The sequence below is a fragment of the Cucurbita maxima genome, unplaced genomic scaffold (genome assembly GCF_002738345.1).
Source record: "Cucurbita maxima cultivar Rimu unplaced genomic scaffold, Cmax_1.0 Cma_Scf00005, whole genome shotgun sequence".
Classification (NCBI taxonomy): Eukaryota; Viridiplantae; Streptophyta; class Magnoliopsida; order Cucurbitales; family Cucurbitaceae; genus Cucurbita; species Cucurbita maxima.
The window spans coordinates 6,834,176-6,847,690 of NW_019272021.1; the positions used below are offsets into that span (position 1 = coordinate 6,834,176).

The 13,515-nt window shown below is 39.6% G+C and overlaps 4 protein-coding genes across 4 annotated transcripts in view; 1 reads left to right on the forward strand and 3 right to left on the reverse strand.

Annotated features, from left to right (window-relative positions):
- Positions 1-523: 523 nt before the first annotated feature.
- LOC111479048 (putative pre-16S rRNA nuclease) lies at positions 524-5,742 on the reverse strand. The gene is made up of 6 exons (XM_023123510.1): positions 5,409-5,742; positions 4,979-5,038; positions 4,752-4,864; positions 4,609-4,677; positions 776-827; positions 524-664 (listed from the first exon to the last, which is right to left on the reverse strand). The coding sequence occupies exons 1-6, from the start codon at positions 5,688-5,690 to the stop codon at positions 542-544; spliced, it is 699 nt and encodes a 232-aa protein (XP_022979278.1). The 5' UTR covers positions 5,691-5,742; the 3' UTR covers positions 524-541.
- A 1,412-nt stretch (positions 5,743-7,154) lies between these two features.
- Positions 7,155-8,500, reverse strand: LOC111479045 (zinc finger protein ZAT9-like). Its single transcript, XM_023123503.1, has one exon. The coding sequence runs from the start codon at positions 8,430-8,432 to the stop codon at positions 7,326-7,328; it is 1,107 nt and encodes a 368-aa protein (XP_022979271.1). The 5' UTR covers positions 8,433-8,500; the 3' UTR covers positions 7,155-7,325.
- A 411-nt stretch (positions 8,501-8,911) lies between these two features.
- Positions 8,912-10,421, reverse strand: LOC111479044 (zinc finger protein ZAT9-like). Its single transcript, XM_023123502.1, has one exon. It carries the CDS (start codon positions 10,187-10,189, stop codon positions 9,083-9,085), a length of 1,107 nt encoding a protein of 368 aa, XP_022979270.1. The 5' UTR covers positions 10,190-10,421; the 3' UTR covers positions 8,912-9,082.
- Positions 10,422-11,890: 1,469 nt separating this feature from the next.
- Positions 11,891-13,515, forward strand: part of LOC111479046 (transcription factor bHLH57-like) — a 2,545-nt gene continuing 920 nt past the window's right edge. The window contains exons 1-3 of the mRNA XM_023123504.1: positions 11,891-12,373; positions 12,513-12,944; positions 13,063-13,437. Of these exons, the coding sequence (XP_022979272.1) occupies positions 12,341-12,373; positions 12,513-12,944; positions 13,063-13,437 (840 nt within the window). The 5' untranslated portion in view covers positions 11,891-12,340. The remainder of the gene's footprint in view (positions 12,374-12,512; positions 12,945-13,062; positions 13,438-13,515) is intronic.

Here is a 13,515-nt window from a genome sequence, read left to right on the forward strand (position 1 = left end):
AATATAATAATAAAATAATAATGTGAGTAATGGGATAAATCTATTTTTTAATTTTATTGTAAATATAAAATAATAATGTGCAACAATTTTTTCATTTAAATAATATATTATATAATATTATTTATAATTATTTTTTTTATTTGTAAAAGTAGTCGAAATTCCACCTTCCAAAGATTGGTTATTTTTTATTTCATCTTGTTTGGTGGTAACTTCTTTGTTTATTTTGAACTCTAATGCTTACTCTGACACATTTTATACCCAAGTGTTCAATATGTCTGAAAAAATTATTCTTTTTATACTCACGTCCTGAATTACGTCTCGGATCCCGGGTCATTAGATAGGAATCCGAGAATGAAGAGAGAAACAAAGAATATTATTACTATATAAACAAATAGTTTTAGAATACGCATTACACTATTCTCCAAATATTTTTTTTAGGGAAGTTATTTTGAAAATTTTTTAAGCTTGAGCAGACATAAATACCTTTGTTGACCGAGGGCCTCTTTTCCAGCTTATTTTTTTCCTTGCCTGAAGCACGTCCTTAATCCTTGAAGTCAGGGTCTATTGGTGGTCCCTCGATAAGCTTTTCCTGTAAAACTTGACCCTTAGGCACTACAAGTTCGGTTCCCTCGCCTGACATGGAAAAATATCTCTCTAGTACCATCTGCATCAAATAAAGGTATTGAGAAAATTATAAACAAAAAATATGCGCCTGACATGGATTGCAGCATTTATCACCCAATGCTCATAAATATGAGAATTTTCACCACTTTACCATGGCAGCATAGGCATCAATTTTCTTCTGCCGAGTAGTTTTATTGAGCCCCCTGAAGAAAAACATCGTAAGCCGATTTTCCAGATTCATGTCTTGTTCATCATTATACATGATATATGTGACCAACACAAATAGACAAGTATAGATATATTCTGATACAAAGGGGAAATCATTGTTTATTTTTCAATAAGAAACCAACCAATTTCATAGATAATATTACATTACAAAAGATGTGGGAGAAAGGAGGGGGAGGAAAGCCAACCCCAAGCCTAAAAGATTACATAGAGTTCTTCCAGTTGATGCAACAGACAGTTTAACCACAGCTGTCAATTTACACTGAGAGACCCGCAATAGAAACATCTAAAAACAATCAAAAGTCAACTTTTTTTCCGAAGCATCTAATTTGCATAATGAAAAATCTAAGAACAGCTGCAAAGCCCATTTTAAACATAAACCGTTCCATTCTACTCTACCATCAAATACAATAAAGCAAAAGGGACACTGATAACATCAATGACTACAGGCGACAAAAATGTGACTATCCATGCAACAACCCTCACAGTTTCATATAAAAGTTCGCAAGAGAATCAAACTTCCGAGTAATTGACTTGGTTGTCCATCATTCTCGTCATTCACTGTTACTTGCTTCTCTCCCTCAGTTACAATATGGTTTCTTTTAGTGGAGACGATTGATAGGTAAAAATATTAGAGATGAGTAAAACAGATGTCTGCAAGCATATCCTTTCTTTTGTAGTTCATAAAATCTTGTTAACAGAGATTAAACCACAAAACTTGGGGCCAATGTTGACTGGTATACGGATCCTTAGTCTCCCAATCTCCATGCAACAACCCTCTCTCTCTCTCTTAAAAAAGCCAAGTTAGAACCTTCGAACGTAGGTATAAGTCTATGACCACGGCAACCACAAATAGGGTAATGCTTCCACCAATTCTCCAAAAAAGAAGCAAAGGATGATGTTGCAGCCAAATATTTAGGAACAGTAATTTGTTTCAGCCCCTATTTTCTCGATTGCAATCATAAATCTAGGTTCCCATCAAAGGTATTCATTTTCTCTTACAGATTTTGTGTGCCTTCATTAAATTCTCCTTTTCCTTTTATAATAGGCTCTAATTGATGGGAAAAGTAGACCAAACCAGCGAGCATCCCCCAATCCAAGCCAAGTTGATTCAACAAGGGTTCCCAACTGGCTTTAGAAAGAAAATCTGAACAATTAAAATAAAATAAAATAAAATAAAAAAACAAAAACAAAAACAAATTGTGTAAGGAAATCCAAGAGGATGCGCTAAATCCAACAAATCTGTTCACTCCCTCTCCTATAGAATTAAGACAGGTTGGGCTAATCACTCCCTCTCCTGAGAATTAAGACATACTGGGCTACGATAGTGGAACTCCGTTTCACCACCTCGCTTTGAACCAACAACCTCCTCAACACTCAACACCAAATATTTGGCATGGAAAGCAACCGATCAACAACTTCTTTGTCTCATGCTCTCCTCTCTCACTGAGGAAGCCATTGCTGCCGCCATTGGTCTCTCCACTGCACAACTTTGGCTCGCATTGGAGACTACGTTCAGTCATCATTCGAAAGCCCATGAAATGAGACTCAAGAATGACTTGCAACTAATGAAACGCGGCACCAAACCTGTGGCTGAGTATGTTTGTACCTTCAAAACAATCTGTGACCAGCTTCACGCCATTGACAGACCCGTCGAGGACATTGATAAAGTACACTGGTTTCTTCATGGACTCGACACCAATTTTTTAACTTTTTCTATGGCTCAGATGGCTTTCACCTCTTTCCCTTATTTTGAAGATTTAGTCTCTAAAACTGAAAGTATTGAGTTGTTTTAGTGCTCCCTTGAGTCTTCTGACTCCACTCCTGCGATATTCACAGCCACTAATCGTGGTCGCACCCATGGAAGTCATCCTGCTTCTTGTAGCAACCAACAAGGTCATTCTCATCTCCACCTCAACAATTCTTCCAATCGAGGATGAACCCACTCGGGTCAAGGTCGTCGACTCACTCTTCAGTATTGGTCGAGGAAGAACCGCACCCAGAACTCTTCCAATCGAGGACGAACCCACTAGTTGGTGCCCTTCAGTACATGACCATTACACGCCCAGATATTGCCCATGTTGTCAATTCTGTCAGAAAATTTTTGCATGTCCCTAATGCAGATCACTTTCTTGCTGTCAAGCGTATTCTTCGCTATGTTAAGGGAACACTCCACTTTGACCTTACCTTTCATCCATTCGTTGTTCCTAGTGCGCTAGTGGCTTATGCGGATGCTGACTGAGTCGGTTGTCCCGATACTCGTCATTCTACATTCGAATATTCCATTTATCTTGGTAACAATCTCGTTTCTTGGAGTGTCAGGAAGCAACCTACTGTCTCATGCTCTAGCTATGAAATTGAGCATCGTGCTCTTGTCATGACTACTGCTGAACTTTTTGGCTTACGCATCTTTTGCATGACCTCAAGGTCCCCATTCCACAATAGCTCTTGCTCTTATGTGACAACAAAAGTGCTATTTTTTTAGCTCCAATCCCGTTCCTCACAAGAGGGCCAAGCATGTTGAACTAGATTATCATTTCCTTCGAGAGCTTGTTGTCGCTGGCAAACTTCGCACACAGTATATGTACCTTCTCATCTCCAGGTTGCTGACATCTCCACCAAAAGTGTTTCTCGACCTCTCTTTGAATTTTTCATATTCAAGCTTCACTTTGTCAAATCCAAAGCTCAACTTGCAGGGGGTGTTGAGGAAATTTAGCCTTAAATTACGATTTCATAAGTTATCATATTTGACCCTTGATCATAGCCTAATATCGTGTATCTAGTTATTGCTCTTTCCATTTCCTTTGTAATCTATTTGATTTTGTAAATGATTATGAATAGAAAACCTTCACCACCATTTAGGGGGGCGATTTTAGCAAATATTTTCAAATAGCATCTCAATTCCCTTGGGGAGAATCCAGCCTCCTAAATCCTTAAGAAGTAGTCATGATCACCAATACCTCGTTGACTATTGAGTCCTCAAGCCATTTATTCCTTGCTTACAAGCTGATGGGGATAATTGCACTTCTTGGATATTTCTTTTTTCATTTCAAGCCAAGCCTAATATTTGGATGTAGAGAAATGTAGTTGGCAACTAATCATGATCACCAATACCTCGTTGACTATTGAGTCCTCAAGCCATTCATTCCTTGCTTACAAGCTGATGGGGATAATTGCACTTCTTGGATATTTCTTTTTTCATTTCAAGCCAAGCCTAATTTTGGATGTAGAGAAATGTAGTTGGCAACTAATCATGATCACAAATACCTCGTTGACTATTGAGTCCTCAAGCCATTTATTCCTTGTTTACAAGCTGATGGGGATAATTGCACTTCTTGGATATTTCTTTTTTCATTTCAAGCCAAGCCTTTCCTATCTTCTTATCCTCCATTTCTACCTATCCAATAATACCATAGCGATTGGCAACCTTTTTTCTGCATCACCTTGATAAATTCATGAGGTTAATGCCACAATATGGTAGAGTTTAACATTAGTTTTAATTCCTCATTAGTCTAAGAATCTTCACATGGTAGTCTATCATTTCTACAAACCCCTCAAATCTGTCATCAAAATCCTCAAAGGAAATGAATAAATCAATCTGGCACTCTGTTGAATGATAATCCATTCAATGCAATATATTTTGCAGGATTCCACACTAACAATATCAATAAAGGAGATGCATGAGACTTTATGGGATAGAATCCACGGAAACAATATTGAATAAAAGACAACATAAGTGAATATTGAAGACAACAATACCTGCAAATCATATGGCTTTCCGCTTCTGCTGTTGTCCCATGTTCATCATGCAAGTAAACTCTCCAACCCCTAAAGTCAAAGCTGTATCAGAACAGAAAGGCAGACATAGGAGAAATAAAATACAATCATCCCGTGTATTTCACCTTTCAGCTGCCTGGGCTGCCACCCTTCCGGCAATACTACGGATTTTGTTTGACTGAGGTGTCTCTTTTCCATCAAGTGATTTAGGAAGTCCAATAATAAATTCATCAGCTTCCTACAGTTTTTTTTCTTTTTCCATCAAATAATGTGCAATATAGAGAGGAAATAAATTTCCAACATGTTGATAATATTTCATTAGCAATATCGTGAGAGAGGGAGAGATGCATACTTCCTGTTCAGCAATCTCAATAAGCTTAAACTCAAGCTTTTGTCCTCGCAACTCCAGAACCTAAGCCAGCTAAAGAAATTATGAAGCCCAAACATTTGATAACACACAACAAAGGGTTAAAGGCAGCTGTGTAAATAGAGCGTCGCGGACTGCATAAATAATAATTACGAAGTAGAAACAGTCTTCCGATCGCGACATTATAAACACTTATGACCCAGAAGAAACGTAATTGAATAAGAGTATCGATCATCACTGCGTTAACTACGCATTTAGCACTAAATGTGGCAGAAAAATAGGCACTTCCATGCCACAGAAAAACCCACAAGTAGGAAAACAGTGGAGAAGTTGAATGTCCTGAAATTAGAGGGTAGGGAAAAGCGCAGAGACGACGGAATGAAATCAAATGAAGTGTAATAGGCAGAAAAATTACAGTAAGAGGACGAGTGGAAAAGCCTTTACTAAGAGCAAGTCCAGTGCGAGACGTTCCGAGGTCAACCCCTAGACTGAAACCTCCTCTCCACTGCGGGTCGAGCTTGCGGCGAAGGGCGTTGGGAGGAAGTTCGACGGAGGAAATTGCGGTTCTGCATTTGCAAATTAGGTTAGGAGATGGAGGCAGAAGAGGAAGGGAAGAGGGTCGTGGAGGACAGAAAATCGCGGAAGAGTGAAGTTTGTGGCTTTGCAGCGGAAAGGGTTGGAAATGTAGCGCGCACATTATGTCCAAGCCAACGAGAGGCTCCGCAGTGCCAAATTATACAATTATGTGTGTGCGCGCGCGCGCGCTTCTTCACTTAGTTTTTTTTTTTCCCCCCCTTAATTTAGCATAGAAAAGTGGAGAGTATTGTTTGATTTATTTTAGTGTGTGTATATTTTGTTAAAGAAAGAAGTGATTTTAATTATCAAATTTGTGGTTGGTTCATGTTTTTGAGTGAAAGGGAAAAGAAGTAATATTCTTGTAAAAGGAATGAAAGTGGGTGGATTTGTTGTCCTTGGGCTTACAATTTATTGGGCCCAGAATTTGATGCCTATTAACAAAACCACTGTCCATCAAAACTTAGGATGTGATCATATTTTTCCATTTACATTGTCTGAAAACCAAACGTGCAATGGAAACAATACTACAAATATTGATTCATTCTCTCCAATCTTTCTTCTATTTCTTCTCCTCTCTCTCCCGCTCTCTCTATGATGTGAAAGCATCCCTACCGCATTCATTACTAATAATGGCACTATGCTGTTCTATATAAATGTCAAATGACCCTCAATGGGTGTTTAAAAAAAAAAAAAAAAAACCCTAAGGCATTAAAAGTCAACTGTTACTTATTTTTTAAATTAAAATAATGAGGCGTAATGGATTTTGGGAGAATATGCAGTTTTGGGTATGAAATTTGAATGGATAGTTGAATTGGAGTTGAGGAAGAAAAAAAGATAGTCAAAAGAAAATGAGGTTTGAATGGTTGTATAGAAGGCGAAGGGAGAAATGGAAGGAGATCAGATTTGTTGACTGTTTCTGCTTTATATGCTCCTTTTTGTATTGGGGAAAAGTACCAAGTCTTCCTCAACTTTTATGGCTCCCCTTTTTAGTACTTTACCATTTAGTAAATTTAGAAGAGATGGGTTCCTTAGGTTAGGTTAGGTTAGGTTAAGTGAGGAGGGATTTTGATGAGGCCATGACAATTTGTTTTTAAAGAAGGCTATTATTTTAGATTTTATGCTTTCAATTTCATTAAAAACTTGGATACGTGTAAGAGTATAACATCCAAACTCACAAAGGCATTTGATAGCTTTTTTGGGAAGGAAGGAAAGGAAAGAAAAAAGTAGAAATATATAACCTCATATGCATTTGGGAAACATTCTGTAAGTTTAGAATCTTGAAAATTTACACAAGATTTAGTTCCAAAAGATGAAGGTGGCGAAGGAAAACAACAATAACTCCCAAGGATGCGGTATTGAATGGAGGCATTAATAATGCAAACCAATTAAATAAGAACGCAAACCAATTAAATAAGAACGCAAAATTCCATTTATGATGATAATAGAATAGGCCACCCGGACGCACATACAATTTTATTCTCACTAAAACTACGGATTTTGGTTTGCTTTTCCATCCACTCACCTTTTCAAAATCATCCCACCTTGAATCACCTTTTCAGTGATTAGTAAATTACAGCATGGAATTCAGAGAATGAATTTTGCAGTTAGATGAGAATTCCCAAGTCCGATTAATGAAGCTTTCAAACATAAAAGGAGTCAAAACTCAACAAACTTTATAATCAATACCCAGTAAAAGGTCAAAATTTCCTATCTTTTTTTCTTTTTTTCAAAAAAATTTGAGAAGAGGAGGTATGTTTTATTGCCTAATGGCGTTGACGAAATCCGCATCAGAAACTGCCGAGAGTTCGATCTGGCTAACATCGTCCTCCTCAAAAGGAGCCGGGAGGTTAAGATCTATGAAACTGTCTCCTAACTTTTTGGGTGGTGGAGTTTTGGGCGGAATTGAGTTGGGTGATGAGTAAGCGGTGACATGAGATCTCTTATGGCCGCCCAGGGCTTGGCCGGAAGAAAAAACTCTGAAACAAACAGGGCACTCGTGAATTTTCCTTTCACCCATGGAAGCTGCATTTTCACGGTGGATTACCAGTTGGGGATTGTTGTAAGTTACAGAGAGTTTAATCTTCTTGTGGCTAGCTCTATGCCCACCAAGTGCTTGATAAGATCGAAACACTTTGTTGCATGTTTCGCATTTGTAATTCCCTCTGTTCCGATTCTTTGGAAATTTCAGCGCCTCGGAATCATCGGTCTCCTCCATAGACTCTTCTACTTCCTCGTCTTCTTCATCCTCATTGTCCTCCTCCTCCTCCTCCTCCTCCTCCTCCTCATACCCACCTCGCTGCTTCGTCCATTTATCCCGAGAAAGCATCATCAGCCAAAACGCAACGTCTTGTTCCGTTGTGCTACCGGAGATCGAACTAACTGGTTCTGCCTCCGTCCACGATTCCGGCTGGTTCACCTTCTTTTCCTGAAGCCGTTTAAAAGCACTGTAATGATGATGCTCATGGACATGCTGGTGATGGTGGTGATCGAGCTTACGAGTCCTCTTCGATCTTCTCCGAGTTGGGTTCTTTGACGACTCTGTTTCACTTTCCCGGTCTTGCAGAACCACCGAGCCTGCGTCGACGGCGAATGAGAATTCGGGATCTACCACCCGAATACTTCGTTTGGGATTCTCTCTTAGCCCATAACCCAGACCCTTTTCCTCTGCGTCGCCTTCCGAGGATGAGGGGGAGGACAGGAAAGAAGCAGAGTCGGCGTCTTCGCTCAGGTGGGCATGCTGTGGCGGTGGGTCTTCTGGTTTGGGTGGGAGTGGAAGGTTCATCAAATGGGACCTCATATGACCTCCCAAAGCTCTGCCATTGGAGAAGCTTCTGAAGCAGAGCTTGCACTTGTGCCTGTCCATAGATGAAAGCACAAAAAAAAAAAAAAAAAAAAAAAAAAAAAAAAAAAAAAAAAAAAAAAAAAAAAAAAAAAAAAAAAAAAAAAAAAAAAAAAAAAANGAAGGAAAGGAAAGAAAAAAGTAGAAATATATAACCTCATATGCATTTGGGAAACATTCTGTAAGTTTAGAATCTTGAAAATTTACACAAGATTTAGTTCCAAAAGATGAAGGTGGCGAAGGAAAACAACAATAACTCCCAAGGATGCGGTATTGAATGGAGGCATTAATAATGCAAACCAATTAAATAAGAACGCAAACCAATTAAATAAGAACGCAAAATTCCATTTATGATGATAATAGAATAGGCCACCCGGACGCACATACAATTTTATTCTCACTAAAACTACGGATTTTGGTTTGCTTTTCCATCCACTCACCTTTTCAAAATCATCCCACCTTGAATCACCTTTTCAGTGATTAGTAAATTACAGCATGGAATTCAGAGAATGAATTTTGCAGTTAGATGAGAATTCCCAAGTCCGATTAATGAAGCTTTCAAACATAAAAGGAGTCAAAACTCAACAAACTTTATAATCAATACCCAGTAAAAGGTCAAAATTTCCTATCTTTTTTTCTTTTTTTCAAAAAAATTTGAGAAGAGGAGGTATGTTTTATTGCCTAATGGCGTTGACGAAATCCGCATCAGAAACTGCCGAGAGTTCGATCTGGCTAACATCGTCCTCCTCAAAAGGAGCCGGGAGGTTAAGATCTATGAAACTGTCTCCTAACTTTTTGGGTGGTGGAGTTTTGGGCGGAATTGAGTTGGGTGATGAGTAAGCGGTGACATGAGATCTCTTATGGCCGCCCAGGGCTTGGCCGGAAGAAAAAACTCTGAAACAAACAGGGCACTCGTGAATTTTCCTTTCACCCATGGAAGCTGCATTTTCACGGTGGATTACCAGTTGGGGATTGTTGTAAGTTACAGAGAGTTTAATCTTCTTGTGGCTAGCTCTATGCCCACCAAGTGCTTGATAAGATCGAAACACTTTGTTGCATGTTTCGCATTTGTAATTCCCTCTGTTCCGATTCTTTGGAAATTTCAGCGCCTCGGAATCATCGGTCTCCTCCATAGACTCTTCTACTTCCTCGTCTTCTTCATCCTCATTGTCCTCCTCCTCCTCCTCCTCCTCCTCCTCCTCATACCCACCTCGCTGCTTCGTCCATTTATCCCGAGAAAGCATCATCAGCCAAAACGCAACGTCTTGTTCCGTTGTGCTACCGGAGATCGAACTAACTGGTTCTGCCTCCGTCCACGATTCCGGCTGGTTCACCTTCTTTTCCTGAAGCCGTTTAAAAGCACTGTAATGATGATGCTCATGGACATGCTGGTGATGGTGGTGATCGAGCTTACGAGTCCTCTTCGATCTTCTCCGAGTTGGGTTCTTTGACGACTCTGTTTCACTTTCCCGGTCTTGCAGAACCACCGAGCCTGCGTCGACGGCGAATGAGAATTCGGGATCTACCACCCGAATACTTCGTTTGGGATTCTCTCTTAGCCCATAACCCAGACCCTTTTCCTCTGCGTCGCCTTCCGAGGATGAGGGGGAGGACAGGAAAGAAGCAGAGTCGGCGTCTTCGCTCAGGTGGGCATGCTGTGGCGGTGGGTCTTCTGGTTTGGGTGGGAGTGGAAGGTTCATCAAATGGGACCTCATATGACCTCCCAAAGCTCTGCCATTGGAGAAGCTTCTGAAGCAGAGCTTGCACTTGTGCCTGTCCATAGATGAAAGCACAAAAAAAAAAAAAAAACAAAAACAAAAAACAAAAAACAAAAAAAAGAAAGAAAGATATTTTTTTTTCTTTTTCTGACAAAACAGGGGGAAGGGAAACCCACAAAGAGAAAACAGAGTATGAAACTTCTCCTCCTTCCTCCCTTTCCTTTCTTTCTACGTGAGAGAGAGAGTGTAAGCTGAAGAGTAGGTGACAAGCAATCCTCAACCAATAGATATATACAAAGCTACGAAACAAGTATATTAAATTTTCTTAAAAAAAAAAAAAAAAAGAAAAAAAGAAATCAGTTTTTCTTGGGAGGAGAATGAATGAGGAGAGATTTTGCGATTGGTAAAGGGTACATTGGTACTTTTAGTGGCCTTCCAGGATTAAAACGGCAAGAGCATAATAAATGGGGAAAATAATGTAAGAAAGTAAGATGCAAATGAAGTAGGGAAGTATGTGTAAGTGTTCCCGTTTCCACCATTTATTTCCATCCCTTCCCACTTTCAGATCCCATAATCCCCAAACTACCCTTCTCAATTTTTTTTAATAAAAATATATATATTATTGAAAAATGAGGGGTGGTTAGATATTTGGATGAGCTGAACAAAAAAAGAAAAGAGAGAAAAAAAAGAAAAAGTGTGATTAAGTTGAATTTAGCGGTCATTAATTAAAAACACTGTGGGAATTAAACGAATAATTACCAAAATAAACCGATGCCATTCTTGTAGAGGTCAAGGAAACTGCCTGTTTGTTGTAACGATAGGCAGAATCGGGAAGGGCTCAGGTCTTCACATCTAAAATTCAAAGTCCCAATTTCTTAAAATTTTTAAATAAAAGGTGTTTCTTTTATTCGGCTGATAAAGTCACATGGCGGTGACAGTGAATCAGCAGCAGGAGGAAGATGCTGAGTCCACGTGTGAGAGGATGTGTCTGGGGGTGGGGTAAGTTTAGCAAAAAAAAGAAAAAAGAAAAAAGAAAAAAGAAAAAGAAAGAGAACGACCCTTCAAAAATGGATCTTTGGGTTGGAAATTGAATGTGGAAATGAGATGAAAAAGGGATGTGTGGTGGGGAAGGGAGTAAATGTGCGTAATGTTAGGGGGGTTTAGTAGACGGAGTCAGGGAGGTGGGTTAAAGTTAATCGTATCCGGGTTAAGGGATAAGGTAATGGGTGTTTCCAAACAGGAATGAGACGGTCCACTGGATTAATGAATTGTACCAAATTGTTGAATTAGGAGTAAGCATTTGGGCAACACAGGCACACCCCTCCCACTTGATTGGTTTTATTTTTATTTTTATTTTTCAATTAAATTTAAATTGAGAATCACGCGGTTTCCGAGACATCCTCACTAGTTTCACCTGCTAATCCAACAAATGGGTTCACTCACCCTTTTCTTATTCTTTATGCTTAATGAATAGTAATATGGTTAAGAACTTGTTTGATAACAAAAACAAAGAGAGAGTGTGATGCCAACTCCCAAGTTTCAACCATAAAAATTAGTGCTTTAAAAGTAGTTTACTAAACTACTTTGACTGATATGGATCATTTGTTACTTGAGAGTTAGACGAATTCGATTCGTCTAACTCTCAAGTAACAAATAGGTAAATAATTGAGAGAGGAAAAAAGAATCCAATGACATACAGAAATAGGTAAATAAAAAGTGTGTATTGTGAGGAAGGCGGGAGGGAGGGATGTGAGAGATGTGAATGACGCATCGTGAGACCAGCGGCGCACTCCATATAGGTAATAGGGGGGAGGCCTTTACTTCCGTTTCTGAAACTATGGAGAGAGGGCGGGAGAGAGGGAACGAGAGTCACCGCCAATAATGCTTGTGCCATTCTAAACTAACACGCTCTCCTCTTCTCCAACTCTCTCTGTCTATTTACCGCCCTTTGTTTTGTCTTCATTGCCATCTTTTCTACCTTCCTCTTCCGACAACAGCATTCTTCTCTACCCATAGCATTTAATATTATTCTATAAAGAGTATCGACTGCATCAGAAACCAAGGAATGTGTTTTGGGCTGATATGGGGTCTCCTTCTGCTCATTGGGTTTTACATTTAATGCTATTGTTTTGTTAGTATCACATGTTGGTTATCTACACACAGAAGTAGGGGGTTAAATTAACACACTTCGACAAGCCCTGCTCTGCTCTTCAAATGGAGAGGCTCCAACCACCCCTTAAGCCTTGTGTATGATAAATGCTATCCCTTTTTCTGTTTATTTACGCTTTCCTTTTTCATGGACACCCACTCTTAGCATTCTCAAATACATGTAGCATTCAATGCTCTGTGTTATTTCTCTTTTCACCCTCAACTCTATTATTTTCAGTTTTATGGCGAATGTTCAGACAGAGTTTCTTCGGAACAAGAATTCACAAACTTGGGATTTGAAGAATTAGAAGATAAGATCCCATTCCTTCAGAAGCTGCAGAATGTGGAATCGCAGTCATTCAAGCAGCCTAACTTTCAAAACTTGGTGAAGCTGCAGCACTTCAACAAGCCAGGGGAAGAGGGAGTTGGTAAAATTCAAGACCTCCTACAGCTCTACTCTTCACCAATTAACTCAGAAACGAAGGACCAAAATGAACCTCCAAATTCCAAGGAAACAAGAAAACGAAAGAGATGGAAGGCAACAAAGAACAAGGAAGAAGTGGAGAGCCAAAGAATGACCCATATTGCCGTCGAGCGCAACCGGAGACGCCAAATGAACGACCATCTCCACGTTATCAAGTCCCTCATACCCACCTCCTATATACAAAGGGTACTATTTACAATAATAAAATGTTTTGACATTTTCCTGAAACAACTTGTACATTGTTTTGTCCAGTCCTGTTAAAGAATGTAAAATTATAATCTGACGCGTTTTTGTGCACCTGAAGGGTGATCAGGCATCGATAATTGGTGGTGCAATAGAGTTCGTGAAGGAATTGGAGCAGCTACTCGAAGTCTTGGAAGCACAGAGGAAAGGAAGGAAAGGAGTGGACGGTGGGTGTAAGGGTGCGCAATCAGAAGTGGGAATGGGCTCAAATGGAAGAATAGGAGAAGGAGTTTGCGCAGAGATGAAGTCAGAAGTGGGTGAGATAGAGGTTACCATGATTCAAACCCATGTAAGCTTGAAGATAAGATGCCCCAAAAGGCAAGGCCAATTGTTGAAAGCCATTGTTGGTTTGGAAGATCTTAGGCTCAGTGTTTTGCATCTCAACATTACTACCTCACAAGCCACTGCCACCATGCTTTACTCCTTCAATCTAAAGGTATTGCCTCTGTCCCCTGTATTCTTATTTTTCTTCCTTAGAGTTTAGGGTTTGGGGGGGGGGGGGGGGGGGGGGGGG

Excerpts from the sequence above, each read along its gene's own strand:
- LOC111479048 (XM_023123510.1), bottom strand. The coding sequence starts at position 5,690 with ATGTGCGCGCTACATTTCCAACCCTTTCCGCTGCAAAGCCACAAACTT. Across the intron at positions 4,865-4,978 it reads TTGAGATTGCTGAACAGGAA|GAAGCTGATGAATTTATTAT; the intron begins GTATGCATCTCT and ends AAAAAACTGTAG. Across the intron at positions 828-4,608 it reads GAAAGCCATATGATTTGCAG|GGGGCTCAATAAAACTACTC; the intron begins GTATTGTTGTCT and ends GTTTTTCTTCAG.
- LOC111479045 (XM_023123503.1), bottom strand. The coding sequence starts at position 8,432 with ATGGACAGGCACAAGTGCAAGCTCTGCTTCAGAAGCTTCTCCAATGGC.
- LOC111479044 (XM_023123502.1), bottom strand. The coding sequence starts at position 10,189 with ATGGACAGGCACAAGTGCAAGCTCTGCTTCAGAAGCTTCTCCAATGGC.